Source organism: Labrus bergylta, chromosome 10 (assembly GCF_963930695.1).
Source record: "Labrus bergylta chromosome 10, fLabBer1.1, whole genome shotgun sequence".
Taxonomy (NCBI): Eukaryota; Metazoa; Chordata; class Actinopteri; order Labriformes; family Labridae; genus Labrus; species Labrus bergylta.
Genome location: NC_089204.1, coordinates 19,184,982 through 19,212,039, shown reverse-complemented (window position 1 = coordinate 19,212,039; position 27,058 = coordinate 19,184,982). Strand labels below are relative to the sequence as shown.

Genomic DNA, 27,058 nt, shown 5'->3' with positions numbered 1-27,058 from the left:
GTCCCTGGAAAAGTAAAGTTCAGTGGAAAGAAAGATGATAAAAAAACCCTTTTGGGTAAATTAAACCCAAAAACGTTTTTACAGGGGGGTTATGTGCCAAATTGATACTTCTTTCATTCTGTTACTAGCAGTGATAAAAAATAAAGAGAAAAAGAATATAACATATACATTGTGCATTAAATGTGCAGATATCCAGTTTTTGTTACCAGTTCAGTCTTAATGCTAAACTGTGTTCGTCAATGCAAGCTGCTTCATATTTACAGATTTTAGATTGTTATACATCAGTACAGTCAATTTATGCCTCCTCATTAAAGCTCCCCATCTGCTATTTAACAGTGAATTATTAGGCTGCCTATAGAAGGCTCTATACGTAACAGATGGACCTTAAAGAAAATCTCATTAACTAAAGGAAAGCTTAAGAGATCACATCTTAGATTTTAAAAATAGTTTTGAACACATGCCCTCTTTGCCCTCTTAATCTTGACACATGTTGTGCAAGCAGCCAATCTGATGTATTCTCTAACCAAGTAAAGCCAAGTGGCTATTCTTACACAAAGAACTAAATATGGAAACAGGGCAAGTTAAAGTCATCAAAATTGAAAGTTCTGAGGGCAAAAAGGCATAGAGCGTCCCTCAGGACAAGAAAGAAGAGCCCAGCATGCAGTTTAAGGTAGAATGGCCTAAGTGAATGGATAATAAGGCTGCAGAGGCAGTCTGGACAGACGGTCAGTGATCCCCCCGCAGGGAGAATAGAAGTTATTTTACAGCAGATTGCCTCACACTGCCCACACGAGCTAATTATACAGACTATTCATGCGCGTCTTGTATGGCAGAATTGTGTAATTACAAAGAGCCTGTTCCTGTGATAATGTTCAATGTGAAAAACTGATGGAGATTTTGGTTTTACAAGTACAATAAGTCCATTAGGTGATTTTCTTCCATGCTCGGCACATTATCTGTATCTCTGAATCAGGTAATTTACTTACACATGTAGACAGATAATCTTGCAGTGTTGTGTTTAAAAATTGACTTGCTTTGTAGAATGACCCCTTCTACAATCTCTTCGGATAAAAGTATCTCCTCTGGGGAATGAGAATTTTTCTTTAAAGCATGCACACAGTTTTGTATCAGATGTGGAGGTGAAAAAGGCCATGTCACGAAATGAATCTTGACATGAAGCGGTGGCAGTCGACTGTTTGTGTTAGCCATAACAGGGAGAATCTCCGTGACAGGACTCAGCTCGGCTCTCAGAACAAGGTCAGTGTTTCCTTCCAGCACAGGCATGGAGAGTTCACAGCATCGCTCAGCACCACGTCTTAAGACTGGCAGGCAGGACCGCCAGACAGGAGAGGTGATGAGGGCAAATCAAATATCCAAACACACATATGAGCACAGACAGATCTCCAAACATGAGCACACTCAACTTGAGGAGAAGCAATTTTAAAGTCCTTACTTTCTTCTTGAAGTTTTTAACTTTTAGGGGCGCAGTGCAGTCAAGTGGAGCCCCCCTTGAGTTAGTATTTGGGACAAATTGCCCACCGCTGCATGAATCAGGCCAGGTGCCACACCAGTCAACACTGTTTGCAGCGATAATTGCAGTCAGGGATCATGTCCTTGCTGCTGTGTCAGTAACTTCCAGGAACTATTGAAGTTCCTGGAAGGAACTCATAGCCTTCAGGTGAAAACAAACAGATGGTGAAGCCATGTGTCTTAGAGGAGGCAGATGTTAGTCTAAATCTAAGTGTGGGTCAGTGGCTACAATAAAGTAGGAGACAAAAAAAAATGTCTCCTACTTTATTGTTCCCTTTCACAAAAGGAGAGTAGTTTTGCTAATGTATGAAGTCATAGTGCCATTGGTGATGGGGGTGTTTTCCCTTGCATCAGTCTTGATGGAGACAAGGTGCACTTGTTTAACCTAAAAATAATCATATTTCCAACCTTCAAATAAAACAAACAGCCCTGAAACAGCTGTGTAATAAACTCTACGTCGAGGTGCCACAAAGTCAAGTGTTATACTTCTTTCATTGATTTACACGGTTAAACCTTGTTATTAAAATATTAGCTTATGTTGTTTTAAGTTTTCGAATAGATTAAATAAATTATGTACTTTGAAACCATTGGTGCAAATCATCATTTCAGCTGTACACAGCTAAGAGAGAAGACTTGTTTCAAGATTTTGTGATATTCAGAGGTAAGGATGGCTTTTGTGGGATGAGCAATTAATAAACTAAAAGAAACCCAAATATAAAAAGTTAACGATCAAATTTATGTTGATATACTCAAACCAGCATTAATTACAGAATGACATGGAATGATGGAGAAATGTGTGTGAGTGTGTGTAGTGTATGGAGTTGGGGAAGGGCAGGCCAAGGTAATTTGGACAAGCTTGTAAAGACCAGAAATCAATGTATATGCTAAATGTCTTTATTATGTCGTTAGAGTAACATTTGCATCAACTATGATTGAATCATATTTCTATTCACTTACTTTTATATGGAAACTTTGGTCTGGCTTTGGCCTTATGAAAAATTACAATGCTTAAGTCAGTTGCTTATACAGAGGTCTTCATTAGACTTTAACTGTAGGTCCTCCATGGTCTTCTTCAGTAGTTAAATGTAATGGGAGGAGAAAATCTTCCCATGGTGTTCTGCATCCAGTGATTGTTATTTTGGTGTGTGGAAAAAAATAAATTGAGTTTGTCAGAGACAAGTTTAAGTCATAGACATTTGACATTATCATCCCCAAAACGACAGTGGTCAAAACCTTTTTGAAACGTACAAAAAAATACCCCAAATGTTCTATTTTCAGTTCACTTCTTTTTGGCATTTACAAAAGGCTGGCTGATTGGAAGTTGGAGCTTTCAGGTTGAAGTGATAGAGCTCTTGCCAACAGTGTGTTTGATCAGTTTTAATCCCCAGTGGCAGTCTGTAAGATTTGAACACAGATCTTGTGGTTTATAAAAAGACATCAGCTCTAAGCACTGAGTGTACGAGAGGCAGCAGGTCAGAGAAAGCAGCAGAAGCAGGGGGAGGAAAGTTTTGTTTATCAAGAAAAATTCTCTCTGCTTGATATCATTTGAACGACTGGAGGGAATGTTTCAAGACTTGATCTTAAATTTCACCAAATGTAGCTCGAGTACTTACCCTGGATTTCTCTGGATCTCTTTTTTTGCATGAACATCTGGTTAGATGTTATTGCCTGTTTTAGGTGAGCTTGGTGTAATTAAATGGGAATTTGACTCTTTATTTGTGGAAGACTGTATTAAGAATAATATAAGCTCAGTAAGAGATGAATGGAAAATGAACACACACATTCAGACAAATCAGATAAATTAAACTCTTGTTAAACTTCCTTTAATTTTCTAAATGTTTATCGATCAAACGTAACATTACACAATATGAATGAATGTTGTATGACTTGAAATGTCAACTATATTAACTCCAACAGAAGTGGAAGTCTGGCACCAATGCAAAAGTCTTGTCAATGATTTGGTTTCTTATTTTCAGAGTTTAGATTTTCTTGTTGTTATTAGTTCTCATTCTTCCCTGATGGTATTGTTTCCCTTGTGTGTTTTCTAGGTTAGTCTTCATTCTCGAGTTCTGTGTGTCTTTAGTGTTTCATGATTTAGTTTTGTAGTTGTCCTCAGTGTTTCTTCTATTGTATTCCTGCCTCTGTGTGTTTCCCTCCATGTTAACTTCCCTGATTGTCCTCACCTGTGTCTTGTTAGTCTCACCTGTGTCTGATTACCCAATGTCTATTTAGTCTCTGTGTTTCTTCCCCTTGTTGGTGTTCCTTGTAGTTATGTCAGATGTTAGTGTTCCTTGTGCTCCCAGTGATTCCTCGTGGCTACCTTTATTACATTTTGTCTTTTCAAGAAAGTAAGTTATTGTTTAAATAAATATTTTTATTTAGCTTCTGCACTTGGGTCCAGTTCCTTGTTTTTTACCTGAATGTGACAAGTCTGACAATGCAATGTCCCTGTGTTTAATACTTGGCTGATTCAAATCCAAAGCCTCACTAAGTTATACTATGTACTGGCTAAGAAAACCCTCCCTCACACCCAACCAAACAGAGTCTGCTCTATAACATTTTCTTTCCTCACATGTCGGTGTGGGTCCAACATGCTGGGGTTGATACCAGGTCTTGTCTGTTCATGGACCGGTGGAGGTATGATGTGGTGGGACCAATTTGAGCGATTAGTCCCTTACCCAACTTGGACCGCCCTTTATAGCCTACTGATGTATATTTGATGCCATTTGTGTCAGGGTGGACTACATGGGGGACCCTTAGGGACAATTCTGGGCATGAAGTTAAAATAGCAGTCTGCATTGATAATGGGATTAAACATGGAATTTCTTTTCACAAAATTCTACTTTTTTCAGATGTTTTTCTGGTATCCCAATCACTTCTGACTTGTTACGGACCAACAAATAAAAAGACTCCTTGTTTTTTTGTGTCATGTAGGCCTACATATCATGTGTTAAAATTTAAAAATGGAGGGGAAAAAGGTATAAGCTGCTGCTGATGTGTCTAAATCGCAATAATTTTTTGAAACAAGACATTGTACTACATAAGTGTAGTAGATGGAGATGTTTTGTATTAATTTATCACTTCCAAATATTAAAATGAGCTCCAATTTGTTGCACTAATTGTTGCTCTGGAAAATCAGTGACAAAACATTTCCAGCTTTGATTTGCCTCCTATTATGTTCTTTAACACACTTTATTAATGAACCCAGTCAGAGATTCCTGGTGAAAGCAAGGCACTGATGATTAATATAAATTATGTTTCCAAGCACGCATCTCAGTGTTTTTGTATTGTACTTTTTTATTATTTTCATATGAAACAAATCAAGTCTCTCAATATCTTTTGAAGTGTGAAATGTCTTTTTTTTTTTATCATGAATTCTCACAGTACATTCAGTTAAGGTTGATCTGAAAGAAAACATCTTTGAACTTGGCACTTAGAAAACAACCACAAAGAATTGTCACCTTTATTCATTTAGAACAAAATTTACAAAGCCATTCAAACAGTAATTTTTTTTTAAATCCTTTTGTGTTTTTTAAACTCAACTGTTGAGAATATTCAAAATACACTTTTTAATGTTGCTTCTCTCTCTCTCTTTGTACTTACAAATATGTACATTAAAGTCTCAGTGTCTCGTCGTGCCGTCACACTGACTCTTCATCTCTGGTAATAAAAATCCTCTATTTTTAGTGTTTTATTTATATCTCTTCCCTTTGTCAGCACTCTTTTCAGCTCTTCGCTATTCTGTTTGAGCTCGAGTGTCTGTGATAGTTTGCCGTGCTTAGATGGACGTTCCGTGGCTGGGCTCACTGACTTCTGGGATGGGTCCTCCTGGCACTGGTTGGTAGGACATTGGCATGGGGGTCTTGACTGGGCTCTGCCGGAAGAGCCCCCCATTGGGTGCCCTGTGTTTGCAGCGGATGGAGGGCATGGTGGCACTGCTGAGGGGCAGGGGCAAGGTCCTGCCAGCGGGCACACCCAGTGTCCTTCCTGCCCCATGACCCTCCTGGAGGAAGGTGCTCACAGAGAGCCGTGGCGGCCCCCGATGACCTGGATAGTCCCGAACAGACAAGGCCTCCAGGGACTGACTGGGCTGCATGCTGCCAATGTCCAGGGCAGAGATCTCGATAGACTGACCTGGCAGCTGCTTGTGGGCCAAGTCCTCGTCCAGGAGGCTGTTCAAACGATGGTGGACCTGTTCCAGGTTCACCTCTTTGTCCTGTAGATAGATGGGAAAAAAAGGCAGAGCCACAGAGAGTGTGTGGAACAAAAGAAACCAGGAGAGAGAATAGTGAATAGTGGTATTAATGGCAGAAGGAGAATGAATGTAATTAAAGAGGAGGGAGATAAAGAATACAAGTGAGAGTGAATGAGCAGTGAAAGGGTTGGAGAGGTTAAAGAAAGAAAGAATGGGATAGAGATAGAGAGTGAATGAAGATAGAAAAAGATAGGTTACAATGGTTGTTTCATCATCATACCCTATTTACATCCACTGACGTCTACTTCATTAATATTCTATAAGTGCAAATCTAACACGTATCTCATTATGTTAACAGGAGTTTGAAGAATGCTGAAATTACACACTGACTTATTTCAGCTTCAGAAACTCAGATCTATAAATAAATAATACGTTTTTTTTTTATACAAGCAGCCAACATCAAAAGAGACATTACCTTAAAGCACTTATTCCTGAATATGAGGTCATAAAAGGTAATGTCTCTACTGCTGAAATGGACTTTAATGAAGATGTCTCTTCATGCAGAAGTGTTTAAATTTTCTCCACAATTAGGTGACCACACATCCACAGTGGGCGACTCTTGCATGAAGAGCATCAGCAGTTAACAAGACAGGCTCCAATGGACGCACAGATCCAATGAGTCAGACTTTGTTAGGCAATAAAATTTGTATGAAGACAAAGTTGTTAATGTCAGTAATTGAAGTTGGCTAAATTATTGGCCAAAAAATCGGTTAAAAAATGTCAGTTTTTTCAGACACACACACACACATCAAAGAGGCAACACAGACACAGGAGGAAAGAGGGAGAAGCCAAAAAAAAGGAATAAAGGATTGTTTATCAGAATTTTTTTTGGCTGCATCCTGCCCTCAAAACAGCAATCTCCTATCCCACCATCATGCACCCATTTAAGTTGAGCCACACTGACAACAGACAAAACCACAAAAAGGCCGAGAAACAGGAGAGACCATGGGGTGAGATGACAGATGAAGCAGCTACAATCTACCCCTGCCCAACCCCATGCCCCGCCCCTGTTGCCCTGACACAGCCAATGACCATCCAGCACAGTCAGCCAGGCCTCTCCTGACCTGTGTCAAGAGCCTCGACCTCTTCCCAGTCTCTCTCTCTGTCTGTCCAAATGTCCCGCCTCCCCTCTGGTATGTCATTATATGTCAATGGACCAGAAACCCTTTCCAGACCGTAATCCTTAGTCACCTGCTGAAGATCATAGACAATCATTTGTAACCAAACCTTTCCCCTGCAAATCCGGACACTGACATATAATTTTATTTTCTCACTAGGTGACAAAAGGAATGGATTAATTAACATTCGGGAAATAAGTCTTATTTGCTCTCTTTTTGTAATTAGATAAGAACATGTACACCACTCCAATGCCTAATGTAAAGCACTGTGAAGTGCGAAGAGCTATTTTTGGCATCCATGGTTCAAGTCTGATAATTTCTTTCAGAGACAGAGTAAGGCAATTGACAGCTGGAAAACTTCATTAGCTTGGATGTGCATTCAGTAGAAAAACAAATAGAAACCAGTGAACATGAGAAAATATAGTTGAACTGTGTAATTCTAAGTACTGTTTTCCCAAGGTTGACTTTGGTAAGAAGATTAAAAAAAGAGAAAAAGATGCCTTTAAAATCTAACACAAATGGTTCTAACCAATATGTGGTTGGCTAGAAGTAACTCTTGCAACTAAAATGCGATGCAGTGCTCAAAAGAGTTTTTAACAGTTAGACTAGCTGTTTTGTCCTGCTTCCATTGTTTGTGCTAAGGTAACCGTCTCCTGGCTGTTGCATCTCATCAAAAGACAGATACAGGAGTGGTGTTAATAATTTTCTCCAACTCCCTGAAAGAAAGCAAATAATTCTTTTTTTCCTAGAAATCAACCTAGTACTTTAGTTCAAGGATATTTGCAGGCTAAGAGTCGATTTTGTTTGAATTGGCTGTCATAATGTCCACATACTACATTTGTGCTGTCATGGTGCCGGAGGTGCTTTGAACAATTTCAAGTGATACTCCACCAAAATCTTTTGAAAATCAAACACTTTCTTCCCACAGGCTTGAAAGGTAGCTGTGAATAGTTTGTAGTATGAAAACAGCAGCTGTGGGCAGACAGGGTTCTTGGCGCTTATGCAAGAATTGCTTGTTCTTTTGAAATCTAAATGGTCAGAAATCAAAAGGCATTCAATGCATGAATGGTTGAAAATTGAGTAAAGCAGTAGATCTTCAAATGTAAACGTCTTAACACAGAGAATATAAGTCATTGTTTCTTTAAAAAAGACTGATTATTATTTTAATTTAAAACTGCAATTAGATTTTTGATCAGTGGTTTTATAGGACTATTTATAAATTACAAGATCTTCTTAATGATGTCTTAAAGGTCTGATAAGATATTTACAGAATTAAATCATAAAATGACCTTACTACATCTGTAGACATTTAGGAAACGTGATATGTTAAAGTGCTTGCTTCTCTTTCAACAAAGCAGCAGCCAGTATGTCCTCCTCATAAGTTTCAATTCTGTTGCAGAACGGTTTGTTTTTGTTTTTGCCAGAGAAGTAGGCCCCACTCCTTCCCGGCTGTTTTGCCCTTTGCACCTCATTTTGCCAGGCGAGCGGCAAACCAACAGGTGCTGCATCGATGAAAGCAGGCAAGCAAACTGATTCTACCCGACCTAAAAAGCCTTTTTCTGATAAGCTCCACGACCAGAAATGTAGTAAAACAAGAATAAAGATGGAGATGCTTTTCTAAAATGTAGAGATCTAAGAACGCTGGAAGATTTCAAGACCGATGCAGAGCTAGTTAAACACTGAAGCTTCTGTGTCCACACATCGACTCTAGGGAGGAGGGGGCAGGGGGAGACAGCTCGCTCCCATGTTTAGAATTTGGACTGCAGTACCCATTTTTAATGCTAGGCGTCAGAGAAAATGTTTCTTTTATCCAAAGGGTTTCTGATTACAATTTTTAAAACAAATTTTCTTCTATCAACTGATAACCATGTCAGCATTTCTGAGGGTATTGCATTCAAATTTCTGTGGATGTTTTGATACCTTTTTCATGTTTAGTATCTGCAAACTTTAGGTAAAAAAAGACACACACCTGCTGTATAACAGTCACACTTCAAGCCTGTACAACTGTTTGATGCTCAAATGCCAATTTTGTGTGTAAAATCACTTCAAGACACGTCTACAAACAATAAAAATGGACAACACAACCATTGTATTACTTAAAGAACACATTCAACACGTTGTGTTGTGTAAACAAAGAGTGTAGTACATGACAGCAGTATGTGGTTATTATGAGAGCAGATGTACACAGGAGACTGAAATAGAAGTAAGCAGCAGTAACTCAAACTCTGACATGCACCTGAAAGTAGCATGGGTTGAGTTAGATTTACTGCGTGTCTTTTCAGGACAGGACTGGATCTTAAATGGGTGTCCTCAGACGGTGGTCTTTATTTGATTGTTGGACTGTCAAGTCAAACAGGAAGGTCAAGGCTCGGATTATTTATTAATATGTGCTTTTGCTCACACTTTAGTTTAGGGATCCATGTCAAGCCTTAGTTGTCTGGACGCCTCATGCAGAGGGGCTGCCCAGCCGACAGCAGCAAGATGAAGTCAGAGCTCTAAAGCGGTAAGACTTGAATGGATTAGCTAAAGAGAGCTATTGTACGACTGAAGCTCTTATGGACTCAGAAGTACAATTTCAGTATGTGCTTTTGAATTTGCATTTCATTTATTTGTTGTCATCATTCCAGCTGTGGTTCTCTCATATGATCACCAATGACTGATCGAGCCAGAATGTAGGCTATTACTGTTTGAATGTGTCACTATAAGAGAATCACAGAGAAAGTGTTCGAGAGAGAAGCCTTTCGAAGTTCCTAACAAAGCACCCCAACCTCTCTCCCAACATGAGAAGGAATGAGCAGATTGATCACATGACGTCTGGACTATCATCAGGGGCACACCTATTATAACTGGGTGTACTGCAGCTCGACTAAATCGGGGCTGGCGTCAGGGCCTGCTGGATCCATAAAGTAGAGTGTGGCAGTGGCATCTCTGGGCAGGACCGGGGGGCCCGGGGGTCTGGGTCTCGACCGGGGCCTTGGTGGGGCAGGGGGACCCGTGGTGTTCACCATGGCCCGGTTCTGGGTTAGCAGGCTTGGGCCTGGGCCTTGGCCCGATGAGCTGTCGGTGGTCACCTCTTTGGGCTGCTTTCTCCGGCAGTGGTTGCTGTTCCACCAGGTCTCCAGTGCGGCCACGAGGAGGGCCAGCAGCAGCCCTGCAGCCAGGATGCAGAAGACGCCGGCAAAGCTGTGGAGGCGCAGCGCCCGTCCCTCTGGCTGGGCGTCTGCGTGGCTCTGAAGGTCACAGCGGCCAATCTTTGGCCACCATTTCTGTTTGAGGATGTCGAGGTCGCCTTTTTCCTGAAGCTCCAATATCCTATGAAGAAGGAAGATAAAGTAGTTATTTGACACACAGAAAGTGTGCAGATTCATGGGGTAACACGTGGACACAGGACCGTGAACAAATCCCTCAAAAGCATTGATTCACACCATGGTAAATGCTGGCTAATCAAATTACAAGGACAGGCCAGTAGAGAATGGAAGATTAATTGGTTTTCATTGACAAATGAGTGAAAATTAGAAAGTCAACATCAAAATGTGTTTAATGACTGGTTACATGATTATACAGTGTAGCACATGAATTAACCTGATAAATAGATATAAAGAACAATGTTAATATACAGCATAATCATTCCCTGTTACCTAATCAAAGATCCATGGGGGTCTGTTGGTAAATTGTAATACTGTTAAAAACAGTTACTAAAAGCTAACAGTAGCACCAAAGCTACATGAACATGGCAGAGTTACAGCCTCAAGATGAATTGGTGTGATATCAAATATATGATATATAGGCATGGGAACAAAGATGATCCAACTCTACAGTCAGCGCACTTGTTAGCATGCAGGGAGGAAAGGATGGATTTTGTGTCGGAGAATGATGACGGCTGTGTACAAACTGAGGCGAGACAGTAAATCTGTCCCATTGGAGAGCTTAGTTTTCTGCACAGTCATTACTCAGCCTCTCACAAACAGTGACTGGCACACATATGTGTTTGTGCAAAAGCCTTCACATTCTCTCAGACAATGCACACACAGCTGCCAAAGCTTTCTGACATTTTTTACACATTTACTCTTTACACATTTACTCTCATGAAACATCACAACCCCAAGATGCTTCATCATTCACAATTTCTCTCCCTGCAGATCATTGATTTAAGGTTTTTCACAGACGGCTCAGTGTGGAGTTTACAGGCCGATCAATCCTCCCATTTCAGTTGGTGTTTGTCCTTGAATTTATATTTCACATCTTTGAGAAAGTTTGCTACACTTATTTGAAATTCCCCTCTATCAATGTTGTAAAACTGCACTGAAAATGTTTGCAGCAACATATGTCTCTCTTGTGTCTGGAGGAGAAATAACAGATTAACCAATAACAAATAGTTAGAGCAGAATGCTTGCAGTATTTAACTCGCAGTCTGCCTCACCAAGACAAACTGGGATGAGAAATGTTGAAACTCTTCATACACTTTTAATTGGCTCTAGACACCTGTACCAATACTAAGGTTATTATTAACTGGGGTATAATTTTCTTTGCTCAGTGCATCTGTTTATGACAGATGGTATTACATTGTTACTCACTTCATGTTTGACATTTAAATAATGTTGGTTTAGTTATCAGGCCAATCTGTTGGTGCGTTAACATTTTACTTGTCTTTGTTGTGAAATATGAACAGATATATGGTGTTTAAAACGTTGTTACTGATTAAACTGATGAGCAGAACTTAAATAAACTAAAGTTTGAAATATGCTTTCATTTTTTCTATTCACGATTTCAGACGGTTTACTTATTCTATGATACCAACGCCAAGATCAATAAGCTGATACTGTTGAGCTTTGAATATTCTAGACATGTACATGCAGTATGAAAAATAACATGTACATACTTCTGTGAGAAGAGGTCTCTGTAAGGACTGCCGTGCTGTAGGGCCATGCCGTAGCCTCTGGTGCTCAGGCTGTTTCCTGCCACAGTCAGCGTACAGTCGTCGTCAGTCAGAGCGGCGTACTCTACCACCGCCATGTCCCACAGAAAGGCGTACGACTCTCGCTTTGCCTGGAAAATTCAATGAAAATTCACACAACACACACACACATTATGCCTGTAGCAAGAAGATTATTTTCATCTCTTTTAAACTTATTAGAGACAAAGATGGTTCGTCAAGACACCAAAAACGTCTTACTTTACACCCAGAAACAGAACAAACCATCATATCATCTTAGAGAATAACAAGATGATTCTTTAGAATCTTAAATTCCGATTTTAAATCCTTTCTCTTTTTTAATATACAAGAATCCCATTACTTCTACAAGTTGTTGTGGTTCAGTCTGCCTATTTTTAAACTTTTGACTTGACATGTCTGACAAGGCTTCCCGATCTTTTTTGGCTGGTGGCCCCACTTTGACTTGCCCAGACATCCAAAACACATAGAGCGTTTTGCTAAAATGAATTTGTTTTCAATCATGTAATAGTTTTTCTTCTCTCTTGCAAGAAAACATTCATTTAAGACCCCATTTTTGCTTTGCTATGTGTATTATTGTGGACAGAGGAAGAAAGGCTGGGATGACATTTCTGCACAATGTATGACAGACAGACAGAGACATTGCTCACAGTAACAGGTGTTGGAAATATTTCAATTTTTTGTATATCAATAAATACAAATTTAAGGCAACCCCCCATTTCAATTCTATGTAACCCCGCATGTGATCGGGACCCTAAGGTTGGGAAAGCCTGGACTTTGGCATTCCATTTTAAAGCATTTACATGCAAAACGTCTGATGACAGTTTCAACATGTGAGCCCATTTTCAGTTTCTGTCATGTTAGAATGAGTAGAACAGTTTGGTTGAATATGTTATACTTCCAGACAAATATTGCACAGGAAGCCTTCACTTTGGGAGAGCATTGAGGAGAGCAAACAGTGTTAAAGCTAACTATTTGCACAGGAATTTGCATAGACATTCTGCCCACTCATAGAAGAGTAAACATTGAATAGCATGCACACTACAATACTTCTTTGGAAAGATGATGAAAATAGTTTCATCCTCGCTCAGTCTAGCTCTGCATTCCTCTGCGTGGAGCATATTTTCAGCGACATGATTATGAGCTGTAGCCCCGAGCACACACTGTGGAGAATATTGAGAACAACCGCAGCTGAAAATCTGTCTGAAATCCTGCTGGATTTCCTTTTGTATTTTTGGCGTACACATTTCTCTGGCTTTTCTCCCTGTGGTGTCCTTACATCTAATGTCTTCCAGAATTAGACTCTGCTCTGAACAGATGCAGCTGAACAGCCTTTTCACCTCACATCTCATTAGGAGAACACAGGGCTTTCAAGTTCACAAACCTTTAATATATAAGCAAATACTGCAGTAATCCCACTGCCATCAAACTAAATAATTTAGAACGGGGCACATGCAGAAGTTTGAAGCACTGTAGTAATTCAGTTATTGTGAATATATTGGCTTCTTCTCATAAAGGAAGTTTAGAAGACTTGCTTTCCATTGATGTATCCGTGCAGCGCCGACAGGCCGACTACACTGGATCCAATTAGCTGCACAAGAAACGGAGCAGTTTGATGACAAGTGAATACGTCAAGTCTCTACAGTAATTTGTTTAATATGGATTACTTTTCAATCTGATGCTAAGTGTGTGCATGTTTTTGTGTGTTTGTCTATGTGCTCAAAGAAGAAAGAGAGGAGATAGAATAAATGAAATATTAATGACCACATTAGCACGCTTCTTTTGAGAGAACGGTTATAAACCCTCACTATTCAATAGATTAAACAATATCACTTCTCTCAGACACCTCTCTGAATAAGAGGCTGTAATTGCTTAAAGTTTATTTCTACCTGGCTGTGTGACGGTGAAAAGCTACTGTTAATTATCATCAAAGATGAGCTCATGTTTCGCAGAATTTGTTTCTCTCTAAGCTGAAGATATAACCTTATTATATTCTTGAATAATTTATGAAAGGATATTTATCTTCTGGGAAACAAAGTAGTACATTTAAAGTCTGCCTGTCTAAAGTGCAAGATTGGCTGAATATTTTTATTTATTTATCCTTATGTTAGCTAAATGATACTGTTAGAGTGCTGCAGGAATTCATCTTAAGACACAGATACTGAGATATACAGATAGATAGATATGAGTTTGCATTTTTGCAAAGATATCGGACACAACTTTTGTTGTTAAGATTAAGATATTCCACCTTTTGTTCTAAACATGTCTTGAAAGAAGTGATATCTAACATGAAGGTCAATCAGACTACAGAGGTTTTCAGGTTATCAGACCATGTTGTCATTCATTTATAGCCTAACTGGCTTTTTGAATCTGGCAATCTGACCTTAAACCTCAGAAAGTTCTGGTTATTGTGTGAAGATTGTCATGCCAAAAATAAAAATCCCTGAAAGTATCACAAAAGTTTGGACTGCCATGAAGCTTCTTTAAACAATCATACCATATTGAAATGGAAAATCTCATTGTTTTTTCTGTGAAGGGATACAAAGGTGTTGCATCGCAAGATTTGTGAAAAAAAAGCTTTGCTTGGCTTTCTGAGGACAAAGTGAAGCGCTGAAACATTTCCAAATATTGTGCACACTACCACTGTCAAAGGTTGTTTTTTCTTCAAATGAGCTAAATGAATTGGTACAAACAGCCTCGTCTGAAGCGATGTGTAGCTTAGCTTCCATGCTGGAACTTTGTTTCTCAATAATGTGTCCAGCTGACTAACACTTCCTGTGACTAATACATTTGTTATTGACAAGTAACTCATTTAACCCCACTCCATAAAACTGAACTTTCCCTTTAAGGAAACATAGTCATGTTAACTTCAACATTGGCAGCACTTAAGCTTGTTTGGTTTCCACAGCAACAACAAAGAGGCCAAAAGGAGTGTAACAAGTGGCAACAAGAGCCAAAAGTCCTCTGACAACATCGTATTTTCAAGAAAGAAAAATACTAACCTTCTTGATTCCCTCTGATGGGCTGGAGACGGAGTTCACAAAGCCATCGTTCTTGTTGATTGTCTTCCAGAGCTCAGCAAACGTGTTGTCCTGCTCCAGGGGGTTGGTTCCTTTGGCCCGGAAATACTCGTACACAGCCGACTCCCTCACGGTGCCATAAACCAGGTCGGCCTGCCTGGACAGGTCCTGGAATGACCTGCAGACAGGAACGCATAATCAAGATGATGACTTTGATTGGTAAAAGGTTAAAGACAGAAAATCACTTTCTCTGAAATATGAAAGGAAAACATTTCACTTAGCCTCATGTAGAGAGCTAATCTAAATTGTCAGTCAGCAGGAAGTTGGACTATTGTGAAAGTTTTAGTTTAGCTCTTCTCTTCCCAAGTTTCTAATATGCACTATAATCACATACATGTAAAAAGACTGAGTTTTAAATCAGAAATGGACTTGTTGTTTTTGCATTTCAGCTCCACTCACTAAATGAAGGCCAAATAATCCACTTTTGATAAATATGCCTCATTGTAACAAGAACCTATTATACAAATCTGAGTTAAAAAATAGTCTGATGATCTGATGTTTTCATCTCTGGTACTGGTGATTTGTTTTTGTTTGTATTTGGATCACAGACTGTGCCTTTGCATGATATTTATAAGGCTAATTTGTGTGTTACTGCCTCTTCACATTATTTATACACATGCACTGGCTTGTACGTTTTTCTGCCAACAGAGCTGTTACATCTTACAATATGTCAGCTTTAAAAATCATCTCATTTTTGTCTTAATACACTCCAGTACTCTACATGTATGATGAAAGAAATCACCAACTGAGGAAACTCGTGTCAAGTCAGAAAAGATGCACCATATCCTGATGTTTTATCTCTAACAGTTCAACTCCTATTGCTACATGTACGTTTTGCATTTCATAACTGACTTTGGCCTTATTTTTCCCCTTAGTCCCTTTTACTAATAGTGAATAACATGGATTAAATCATGTTTACTGAATACATAGTTTTGTCTGGGTAAACTGTGTTTTGTCAAAAAAATAAAAATCAACATCCCCCTCTTCTTTGTCTAATTACTTGACAGGGGCGTCTTTGCTCGTAGCCTTTCATGTACATAATTCCTCCTCAATTTGAAATTCAAGGTTTATTTCTATCAGAACAGGGTGTCTAAAGAACACTAATTAGCATCTCCTTTATCAACCAAATTAGCGCACCTGCAATGAGCTGCCTGACACTTCTGATTTCAAAGCAGAACCTTCCTCATCACCACCAGCACAAAGACTTCAACCACATCCAGAGTGATGATGATCAGGTTTGCAGCTACATGTATTTAGCGGTAGCTCGAGAGCTTGCCTTGAACTGTAATGTATTGTTTTATAAATACTTAAACAAGACTTTTATTTGCAAACTTGTCTCTGCTGATTGAAACACTTATCATCCAGATGCTGTTTGAGCAATGAGATATGTGACTCCGTTCAGCAGCTGTTTTGTTCAAGCAGACATTATTGGCATTTTGTAAATCCTCATAGTCGCTGGATGCCAATGTCCTTTTAATTTGAACATAATTTGAATGGCAATCTACCCTGAAAATTACCTACTTACTTAAATGAGATGGTTTGATGTTTTTTGGCATGCTACTACTGTGCAGATTTCAGCAAATCAGAACACGAGAGTCGCTCCATACTGTGTCTAAATCTAACACTAAACAACTAAATAACTCCCTAAAAAGTGAGAAATCAAAAACTTTTCTTAGGATGATAATATTGAACATATTTAACAATTTAATCAGAAGTCTATGGTGCAACAGTGGATGTTGGAGGAAAATACAAGTCAGAGAAAGACACAATTGATTATATATTGCATGCTTGTTCTCGCTTTAAACAGAAAGCCTAATTGCACCGAGTAGAATTTCCTGCTTTAGTATTTTCTAACATCCTCTGTTATTTACCTACACATGCTGAACTATTAGACTTGAGATAAATCAACACAATATATTTCTAGATCAACACGGCATGGAGCAAACATGGATTAACAAAATGGTGTGAAACCATTTATTGAAAGAAAAAACACTTGAAAAATAATAAACAGATGGCGGCACATGTTGAAGAGCAAACATTCGGTATCAGTTATCCAATAAGAAGTGGCAAGGACTGAATGTAGTAGATTCTGTAGTATGTGCCATGGACATATGTCATCCATTTGTAAGCACTTTTCCTGGTTGGCCTTTCTAATCAAACAGTGCAACATACACTTCAATTTTTGACTAATGCAGAGCAGTCCAACCAGCCCTCTGTTCATTCGCTGTAATGGCTCCTCGAAAGATTCAAAGAAGCACAACACCAACCACAGAACACACGACAGCCACATTTCTCTCTCTCTCTCTCTGCCATGCACGGCTGCAGCAACAATTGCTTGAGAAGATTATGACATCATTCTCTTCTTATGCCCACATGTCACTAATTGCCTGTTAGGTGTTCTATGTAGGAGCAAAGGTGTTAAATGGATGACCGCACAGTTAGGAATTATTATAAAGACAATTATAAATGTTAAGTATTGTAAGAATTAAAATAATTTAATACACAGTACAGATACATAGCTCACCCTTGTTAGTATAATATAATTGAATTTAAAGAACAGTTATGAAATGAAGACTATGTGTGCATGTGGAAGGATAAAAGAACATTATTGCCATGAAGACATTTTCAATATCACATCTATAATATGTATATGTAATATAGTTGAGCAAATGTTTGCAGAAGTTACTGTTCTATTTTGAAAAACACAGTCTTTACATTGCACCAAAATAATGTTTCATTCATGGCTGCATTCAGAATTGTGCGGAGGCACACTTGGCAGACGCCCATAAGCACTTGGCTTGTTTTAAACTTATTTGAGGAAAGAATTTTAATTGCTGTAAGGATGTTTTTAAAATAATGGGAACAGGATTTCATATCTGTCAGAATCCTTGGCACATGATTTGTGTTGGAGGAAAAACTGTTAATGCTTATATGCAAAACATTTACAAAGAAGAGAAGACATATCAAAATGTTTAAAATAATGAGATACATCACTAGATTGTTTTGGGTCCCAATTTAAATCAAACTATGGTATCATCTGCATATAAACATATTTTAAATTTAAGGATCTTTTAATGCTAGAACACAGAGGGGGGAAGTAACCCTCAAATCACAGAGGCTTTTTTCAGAGGAAGGGCATTATTAAACTATGTCGGTGCATTTACATGAAATTAAGTATCCAGCCACACTCAGCTTTTTCACATGAGCTGATATCTTAGACTTCATGTTAAAGAGAAAACTGTTTTTTTTTTTAAATCAGCATTGGGGATTAAAGACACCTGATTTCCCCAGGTAGCTTTCTCCTGGAGAATGCTGATTTCTCTGCCATGTATATGGAAAAGCTATTTCCCCTCTTATCTGCCTTTTACAAGTAAGCATGGCTAGACTACAGACAGGTATAATGATACCTGAGCGGCAGGATGAAAAGAGAGATATTTACAGAGCAATGCTATACTATTTGTACAAAACAGAACCCTTTCACACAGTGAGGAAAAATGTAAGCTCTGGCTGTCGGTCTGCTGACACACACACACACACACACACACACACACACACACACACCAACATAAAAACAGGGGCAGGGGCAGCATCTTTATCACTTTAAAAATTTAAATCATTCAGCCATGGTGTTTCAAAAAAAGTCTTGGCATAATAGAGAAATCTTATTACAAATGTGCTGCATGATGTAGTGCATGCATATAAAGATGACATTTGCAACCTGCTTCTGTTGGTAAAATGGTTCTTGAAGTGCATGTTACAGAATTAGGTTTGTATTTCAGATGTAGTCCCTCGAAAATATAAACCAGTTCTGGACTCTGCAGACCTCATTAGGCATTGTTTAACTATTTGTTCGATGAATATCGTTGCATTGAAGAAGGCCGTCTCCTCAAAGGCATTGAAAATACCACACCCCTCTAGTCAGTTCTCTTTTTTCTGTGTCTGTATTACTTAACACAATAGGGAGCAGATTGAACTACTACAACTACGCAAGTTACAGTTAGGATCACAAAAGACGGTGCACAAAAACGTTCACAGTGAGTTTTACATCTAGGGAAGTATTTACCTTCACAGAATGTGTAATTGGAAAGGGAATCAGCAGAATTCATTTGAATTCACTTCTGCTAAGTAGGACCTGCTGCTAGGCAATTAAACAAGAGGCTTATGTTTGTGAAGAAAACAGAAGAGTGCAAAAAATATATATCTTCTACCTCAACTTAAGATCATTTTTGTAAAAAAAGAAAGAAGGGATAATTAGAAATAACTTTTAATGTACTGTGCTGTAGTTCTTTACTGTTCTCATATTTGTGTCTAACCAACAAAAACTTTGATTTTACTTTTCATAAATAGTTTTGTTTACTTAAACTTTCTCCCCACCAGTACATTTGTTCTCCCAGGAGCGTTCTGTATGTCTCTCTCTTCTATTGCTTTTTGCACAATGAATTTAGATTAGCCAAGTGGTGAATTCCACAGTCTCCAAGTCTTATAAAGTGCTTACTGACCGGGAACAGCAGACAGGGACATGTACAGCATGTGATGGTTCCAATTTAAAATTTGGTCACAGCCACTCCTAACTCCTAAATGCAATCATTTGAGGGTGTGTTGTTTCCGTTCCCTAAACTGTGACAAATATATACTACGTGATCCAAAGCCAATTGCAAACCATAAAAACCACGGTGAACACACATGCAATGCACACTTGTAAAGGTCTTCTCACAGGTGTTCATGTGTGTGCTGCTTAGCATTCACTCCGAGTCCTCACATGTCCACATGTGGCTGTTTGTTCAACAGAAGACTGACCCAATGCAATCAAATGCCTCCCTGCCTGTTCTTCAGGGACAGACAGCACACAAAATTGGATTTGCTATCTGGCATTTGTACTGAGAACAGGCTAGTTGTTAGTCTGTGGGTCAAAAATGACAGAAAAACAGCCTGAGGAAGTCCGTCCGTCAAGCAAGTGATGCTGATGAGCTATGCTTGAAGTGTAAATCTTGAGATTAAGTATACTGCATGCAACACAAAGAAAAAAAAACTGATGCTTTTCCATAAAAACAAAGACAAAATAAGATTTTAAAATGTTTACAAAACAGCATGCAGAAGGTTTTAAAGGGGAACTACACTTGTACACATCAAAGTTGCTCCAAAAACTTCAACTTTTCTCTTAAAAGGTTGTTTCAGGTCAGTTTCAGGACATACTGTATTCTCAATGGATCAAGATAATTAGTTAATCGTTTGTACTGGGACTTTTAATATTCAGTAGGTCAAAAGAAACAATGTGTCAATCTGACACTGCTCTTTTCACAATCAAAACAGTCAATCCTCACTGTGGAACATTTTAATAAAGGCTGCATAGTGATTGTGCTATTCATTTTCCTATCATACACCCTCCCACCCAGCAGCAGGGGTGACAGACAGTAAAAAAAAACTATAGATATAGTCAATCTTCTTACTTGGTAACTCATTTGTTATTGAAGGTCAAATGGAGACATCAGTATTAATTTCTGTCTTTTTCATAACCAGCTAAAATCACCTCACAGGAGCTTTAATAGAAGTAAATGATCGGACTCAGTTTTTATAACTCCTTTAAAAGACCAGGATCTGGAACATAAAGTCTTCTAAGGACATCTTCAATGTTATGCAGAATACATCTTGTGTATGTCTATCTTTTGAAATGTACTGTTCACATGGACACTATTCACTATTAGAAACTAACAATAACTGTTGGTTTAGGAGCTGTTAATAAAAAAATGTGAATTATTCCTCTATTAACTATAAGTGTAGGTGTTTACAATGACCCCTGGTTGTGTTGAGGTTACACCAGTAGAGAGTCAAGTACATTTGACTTGCTGATAGAAAATGTTCGATTGAAGCTTTGGGGCCTTACCTGACAGCATTGTCCATGCGCGACACGGTGAGGTAAGCAGCCAAGTTGGCTGTGTAGGAGGAACACACGATGAGGGTGAAAAGCCACCAGCTGCCCATGACGATACGCAGAGCGACCGATCCCAGGATGGAGTCAGTGCCTGTGGAGGTACAGTATAAAATGTGTCAAAACAGCACCATATATTTACTATGTATTGTAAAGGAATGCACCACTTTGATCTCGATTAATAAATAGCAGTCTGAACTGAACTGACTCAAATAGCAGGAACTGGTATCCATGAAAACCAGGCCAATGGATTTGACTGAATTGAAGTGCGGATGGAAAGTGTGGATGGACAGTTTCCTGTGTAAGCAGTGGAGGGTAAGGCCATTGTTTTTCAAAAGTGAGGAAGGAAGCTTAAGTATCAACTAATTGGAGGTATTGACTGATACCACCTCGGCAGCACCTTGTAGCGGCTGCAAAGTTTGGAAACTTTGTTTTACAAATTAGGGCAGTCACTGTTTATCTTCTAAAAAAAAGAATCCCAGTGTTTTCCACATAGTGGGGCTTACAGCTTATTAATTCAACACTGGCATCAGATCAGTACCAGGTATTGGATGATGCCCAAACCCCAGGTATCAATATGGGAACGTTAAAAGTTGGATTAGTGCATCCCTAGTACCATACAGAATGATATTATCGATATCATGATCAGCATGCAGCTCTCTCTTATATAGATACATCGCTAGAAACTAATGTGAGTTCTGAGATGGTCTTTGTGTTACAATGGGATGAGGCTACAGAATGGTACTTGTGACAATTACAGCAAGTTTATTTTACAACACGTGAAGTAAATTTAAAATCATTTAAATTAAAATTTTGCTCATATATATTTGTATGTCTTGAAGACATCTCACTTCCTTTTTTCATTCTTCTACTTGCCTTTTCAACATTATTTCTTAGATGTCTTGAGTCCTGTGCCCTTCACTGTGTTGTTTTAGGAGAAAATCTGGCTATCTACAGTAGCTTACTTTCATTATTTTATTTCTGCGTCATACTGAATCTCCGTCTTCAAATGTCCAATAGCTTATGAGGTACAAAAAAAAATAAAAAAATGTCAGCACACATTCTAATTTTGAAGAGTAAAGCCACAGAAATGTCATCTGAAAGATTCAGGAGTGTGAAATGTAATGAAAACATATTTGTCTGAGAGTGTCACAATCAACACAGCTGCAGCCTTAGGACAGCTTGGGGAAGAAAAACTGAAGACCTTGTCAGATGCACAACACTCCGACATCAGTCATTTTTATTACACAGGGCCGTGACAGATTTCTTAAGGTCATTGAATGTGAAATGTACATCTTGAAACTTTGGGTATTCACCCAGTGCAAGTGCCCGCTGTTGGGCAGGGTCTTTAATTTTAGTAACAGATTGATTCTACTTTCCTCTTCATATGGAAAAAAGTGTTGTGCCCAAAGTTCTCCTTCAGAGTTTAAGATGATTTCCAACCTCTCCCTGATCTCCCTGACAAAAAAAAGGAAGGTCCCTGTTTTAAGGCATCAAGGAAAGTCAGTATGTCTGTGGGTGGATTAGGTTATTCAACCCAGATCATACAGAAAAAAAAACAGGGAAATGCTGTTGTATCATTATGAAATCATTCGGTTTATGCTCCCTGACAATGGCAAACAATGCGTCAGCAGACCCACATCAAAGTGGCCCATGTCATCTGATGAAATTAATGCAATCCACTTGACCGAAACAGAAGGTGGCGCATTAGCAAGCCAGAAACAAGGTGAAAAAAAGGGAGGCAGAGAAAAGACATGCCGTAAATCACACACACATTCCCTGCTCCCTACCTACAGAGGGAGTTCTCTGTGGTGGGCTATATCATGAACTCAATAAAAAAACATTTCAGTCATTACTTGCTCACTCAATGATGCCATTGCTGCCTGTCATCATCATTAAGAAAAACTAACATTACTCTGTTGAAAATTCTTTACTCTTTATCAAAAAGGTTTCTGGAGTTTGGTAAAAAATGCCCCCCAAATATTTTCTTTTTTGTGTTTCTGTGTTCACACTGGTCGCACTCTTCTTGTCGCTATGAGAGAGTCAAAAGTCTCTTTCTGCTTGCAAAAAGGTTTAAACCACTATGCTTGATGGTATATAATGCCTGGATAGTAACTGGTTGTATGCTACGTTTGAACAATGCATTGTGGGATAGAATGATTGCATTATATAGGTCATTATAATGCTCACTCAGAATTTGGTCCCCTCTACAAGGTATTCACTATATAGTGCTATATGCAGTATACTGTAGTGAATAGTGTGTGGTTTCAGACACAGCCATGGAATTTAGCCTCTCTTAAAATACAGTGGGAGTTGGGCTCATAGGAAGGGTGCCAGACGTTGATAGATGCAGTTTGTGGCTTTGACATTTGTTGCTGAAGTAGTCATTTATCCAAACTGGATATAACTGGATCCCCACCGGACCTAAGGAGGATGTTCTCCTTGACAAGGGCACCTTTAGAAAATGCTAGGGTGGGCGTCGTGCCTAAAACAAACCCACTACTGAATCAGCATTTATTGACATTCATGTGTGTATTTTTATTGTTTGGTGTTTTGTCATGTCTTTCCATAATCAATTGAAGTAGTTTTGAGAATTTTACTTAACGAGCATTAAATTATTGATTTGATTCAGGATTCAGTATTGAAAAGTAATATCACTAAAAACCAAGAGAAACTGTAGATTTTGTATTGATTCAATAATGACACAGACCTTATCAACGAACACAACTTTCAAAAGAACTGGTAACTAGTTGAAATGTAAATTTGGCCACCTGCCTCACTGTGGTCTTCCATTACATGACAATTAAATAACATGTAACAATTGGCTTTGCATGTTGTGGCCGCCAGAATCAAACTATCACCCACCTTGTTGCACAAAAGCCCCATAAACAATCCAGATGGCGCTCTGAAGCGATGTGGACACAGACGGTGGTGGATGGCCTCCTGCATTGTTCTGGCAGCGCACTGCCTGGATACGTCTGAGTAAGAAGATCATGATGCCCACTACAGGGATGGCTGCAGCAATGCATGCCCACACTGCCAGGTCAAATGGTGCCAGCAGTGAGAAAATGTTGATCTTTTCCTCTGATTTGCGCATCAGGATTCCCACTGAATAGTCCAGGTAGCGCTTGCTGAAATCCACCACACTCTCACGTTCTGGGGTGATGGTGATGGCTGAAACTGCCAAGTCAGCTCGCTGTGGATGGAGGATTATAAAATGCATTTAAAAAACAACAATATATAAGAAATAATAATAATACATAATTGTGAAATGGTTAATAATTTCAAACAATTTAGGAAGTTATGGTTTTTGGCTAGTAAAAAAAAGAATCAAAACTTTTGTCTCAATTTAAGTAATTTCAAGAAAGAAAACGTAGTTTTTGGTGCACTATGATTAACAATCAGAGCTTTTATCCCTCTACATTTATTTACAAATCTAGCAGATTGGTTATGTTGGAAACCTTGTGTCTGAAATACCTTTCGGCCTTTGTTTCTGAGAGATCTCGAAAGATAATCATCAAATTCGAAGGAAATTTGATGTGGACATTTTCAAACCCATTTCGAAGAAACCAAATTTGTTTAGGGAATAACACCTTTCTTCAAGATTAGATCACGCTTACATGCCTGAACGTCATGCTTGGACAGAGTATATTTGCACCTGCCTTTCCTTAACTATACTGTCATCTACCCGAGCAGTGTTGCTGCTGATGCTTATGACAAGGGCTACTTGGAGGTGGTTTCTTGGTCATCTTAGAAAAAATGTTATGCTCCGCATTATCTTGTTACTATAAGTTGAAAACTATAATGACTAATCACAAATTAACATAACTGATGATTCTGTTTTGCCAAAGTGAATCATCATTGGCTGACAGTTATTTCAGCCAACATATTCTGGAACTAGTGACAGTTGGTATTGTTGTGTTAAATACCTTATTGTTCATTCTGTCAGTGTTCAATCAAACTGTTCTGTCTGATCAACAACAATAAGGACTGAAGGAAGAGAGTGCACATGCTTAACAGCATATGAAAAGTTTGAAACATGAACATGAGTCATCATTATGACCCGTACCAGTTTTTGTAAAGTGCTCAAACTTCATAGCCTTTCTCCAAAAAAGCCCAAATCCCATCAAGTTCAATCGAACAGTGATGTCACCCTGAGGAGAAAACTGATTTGCTAAAACATGTGGTTGGTTGTTGGCCCTTCAAATGTTTTTCTAATCTCTACACTTTGCTAAGCTTTATAATTGGGCTCCGATTTCATAACAAGACAATGTGGCCTGACTCCCAGAAAAAAATGATTAGAAGTGAAATCCGAACATTGATTGACTGAGATAAAAAAGAAAACAAACAAACCTTGCCAATGAGTTCTCCAATCATTCCATTCCAGGATCCATTAGGGAGAAATGATCCATACTTTCCATCCCCGACTTGGTAGATGTCATATTTGAAGCCCAGTATCTTGGCCAGGGCGTCTAGGACATCGATGGAGAAACCTTTGTATCTCTTTGGTTGGCCCAGAATATTCTCTGCCACCATCACAAAAGGTTCTTCCTGTTTAAAGGAAATATAGGAAAGCTGGTCAAAGGAATTCTGTGATAACACATTACTGACAAAGATAATGCCCAAAATGGCTCTTAGGTATAGGTGGATTGTCTCTAAGCCCATGATTTATTTGTGAACTCTGGAAAAAGTAGGGCACGTGTACTTAATCACAAGCATGTCATTTATAAAGATACTCTATAATCACCTTGGGCCCAGATTTGGTGACCGAGGCTAGGACACATTCAGTCATCTTAAGAACTTTGTGATGACACCTCTAAGAGCCTCAAAGGTGATCTAAGTTTAACTTCATCTTAATAAAACAGTTTCCTCAGCAACTGTTGACCTGTAACACATGGCGCCATGGCAACTGCTACAGTTCATCAACCTGGAAATTGCCATTTCAAATTTATTGCGCACCCCCATGGTTCTTCTTTATGGGATGGATGTGTCAGGGTAGAATTAAGTGTTTGAAGGAGGAGTAAAGAGAGCTTAAGAAGACATGTGGAGAGGGACAGAGAAGAGGGGGGTTGGTGTTGAAGTGGGCCGAGGCAAATGACTTGATTAAGTGACACTGCCAGGGGAAAGCTGAGCAGAACTTATGTGAATAAATACGGTGAAGGTAAATCATGTATGAAGAAGGGGAAAAACTATGAGAGGGGGAGGGAAGTGACTTTAGCTGCTGGGACTGATGCAATAAGTTGAAGAAAAACCTCTGGAATGCAAGGTTGATTTTCAACTGCCTGCTGTTGCCATGGATTCACAAGACAAGACAGGAAGACATATAATTTAGTCCTAAAAGGGAGTATGATCAAACAATGTAAATTGGATTGGTACAGTATAGTTCTATTTCTCAAAGATCCAGTTTGCCCTTATTGGTTCTCCATCAGCCTTGAAGCTCACTGAGGACACGAGCATCTCAGACTTGCCTCTAATACACTTTTCTCACTGTATGGTTTTGCTCAGTTTGGTTGAAATGTAGGTGTACTTGCAGTACTTTCTACGTTAAAACTGACTGAAAATTACTTGGTACCTTGTTCTTTTAAAAAATGTAACCTCAGCCAAGGTTTCCATGCAAGCTCTGCCAATGCTCGAAGATGGAGATGTTTACGTGTGCCCCATTGGACACAAAATTAGAAGCCTACAGAAATAGGGTGTTGATAATCTAACAGGAGTTTGATGCATGTTGCCTATCACAGTCAACTAAGTCTACATAAAGGGGTCTTCTCCAACTGGAAAGAAAAAAAACAAAAACTTGAGTACCTGGTCCCAACTAGAGTCTAGATTAGGAGACCATACCATGCAGTAGGAATCAGGCTTTCAAGAGTTTTTAGTTAATTGGTTAATTGTGAGGGTTTTTAGGAAGCCTTCTTGTTCTCTGCTCTGCTTTTTATGAAGCTGACTGTTTTTAACGGAATGAAATTTGAAAGCTATGTTGAATGTCATGAAGAAAGAAAAGCAAAGCAGTATAAGTCAAAATACATTTTATGAGAAGGTAAATGGTGTTGCTCTCTGAAAAGGGATTTCCAGGTATTATGTCTGTGTGAGTGTGTATGTCAGAGTTGAGATGGATTATTGGTAGGTAGAAAGTCTATTATAAATGTTTTGATGAGTTTGCCTTTACACTGTGTGGTTTGTTTTTTTACTTATATGCCTACT

The 27,058-nt window shown here is 38.9% G+C and overlaps 1 protein-coding gene across 3 annotated transcripts in view; it reads right to left on the bottom strand.

Annotated features, from left to right (window-relative positions):
- Positions 1–4,807: 4,807 nt before the first annotated feature.
- The window catches only part of grid1a (glutamate receptor, ionotropic, delta 1a), a 236,088-nt gene continuing 213,837 nt past the window's right edge, over positions 4,808–27,058 (bottom strand). For 2 of the 3 annotated variants that reach the window (XM_065959699.1, XM_065959700.1), the window contains 8 exons: positions 25,214–25,411; positions 23,726–24,056; positions 20,816–20,954; positions 14,857–15,052; positions 11,783–11,949; positions 9,975–10,215; positions 6,850–6,979; positions 4,808–5,746 (listed from right to left, as the gene is read on the bottom strand). In XM_065959699.1, the coding sequence (XP_065815771.1) occupies positions 5,334–5,746; positions 6,850–6,979; positions 9,975–10,215; positions 11,783–11,949; positions 14,857–15,052; positions 20,816–20,954; positions 23,726–24,056; positions 25,214–25,411 (1,815 nt within the window). In that variant the 3' untranslated portion in view covers positions 4,808–5,333. The remainder of the gene's footprint in view (positions 5,747–6,849; positions 6,980–9,974; positions 10,216–11,782; positions 11,950–14,856; positions 15,053–20,815; positions 20,955–23,725; positions 24,057–25,213; positions 25,412–27,058) is intronic. The other variant, XM_020643055.3, reaches the window with a different exon arrangement.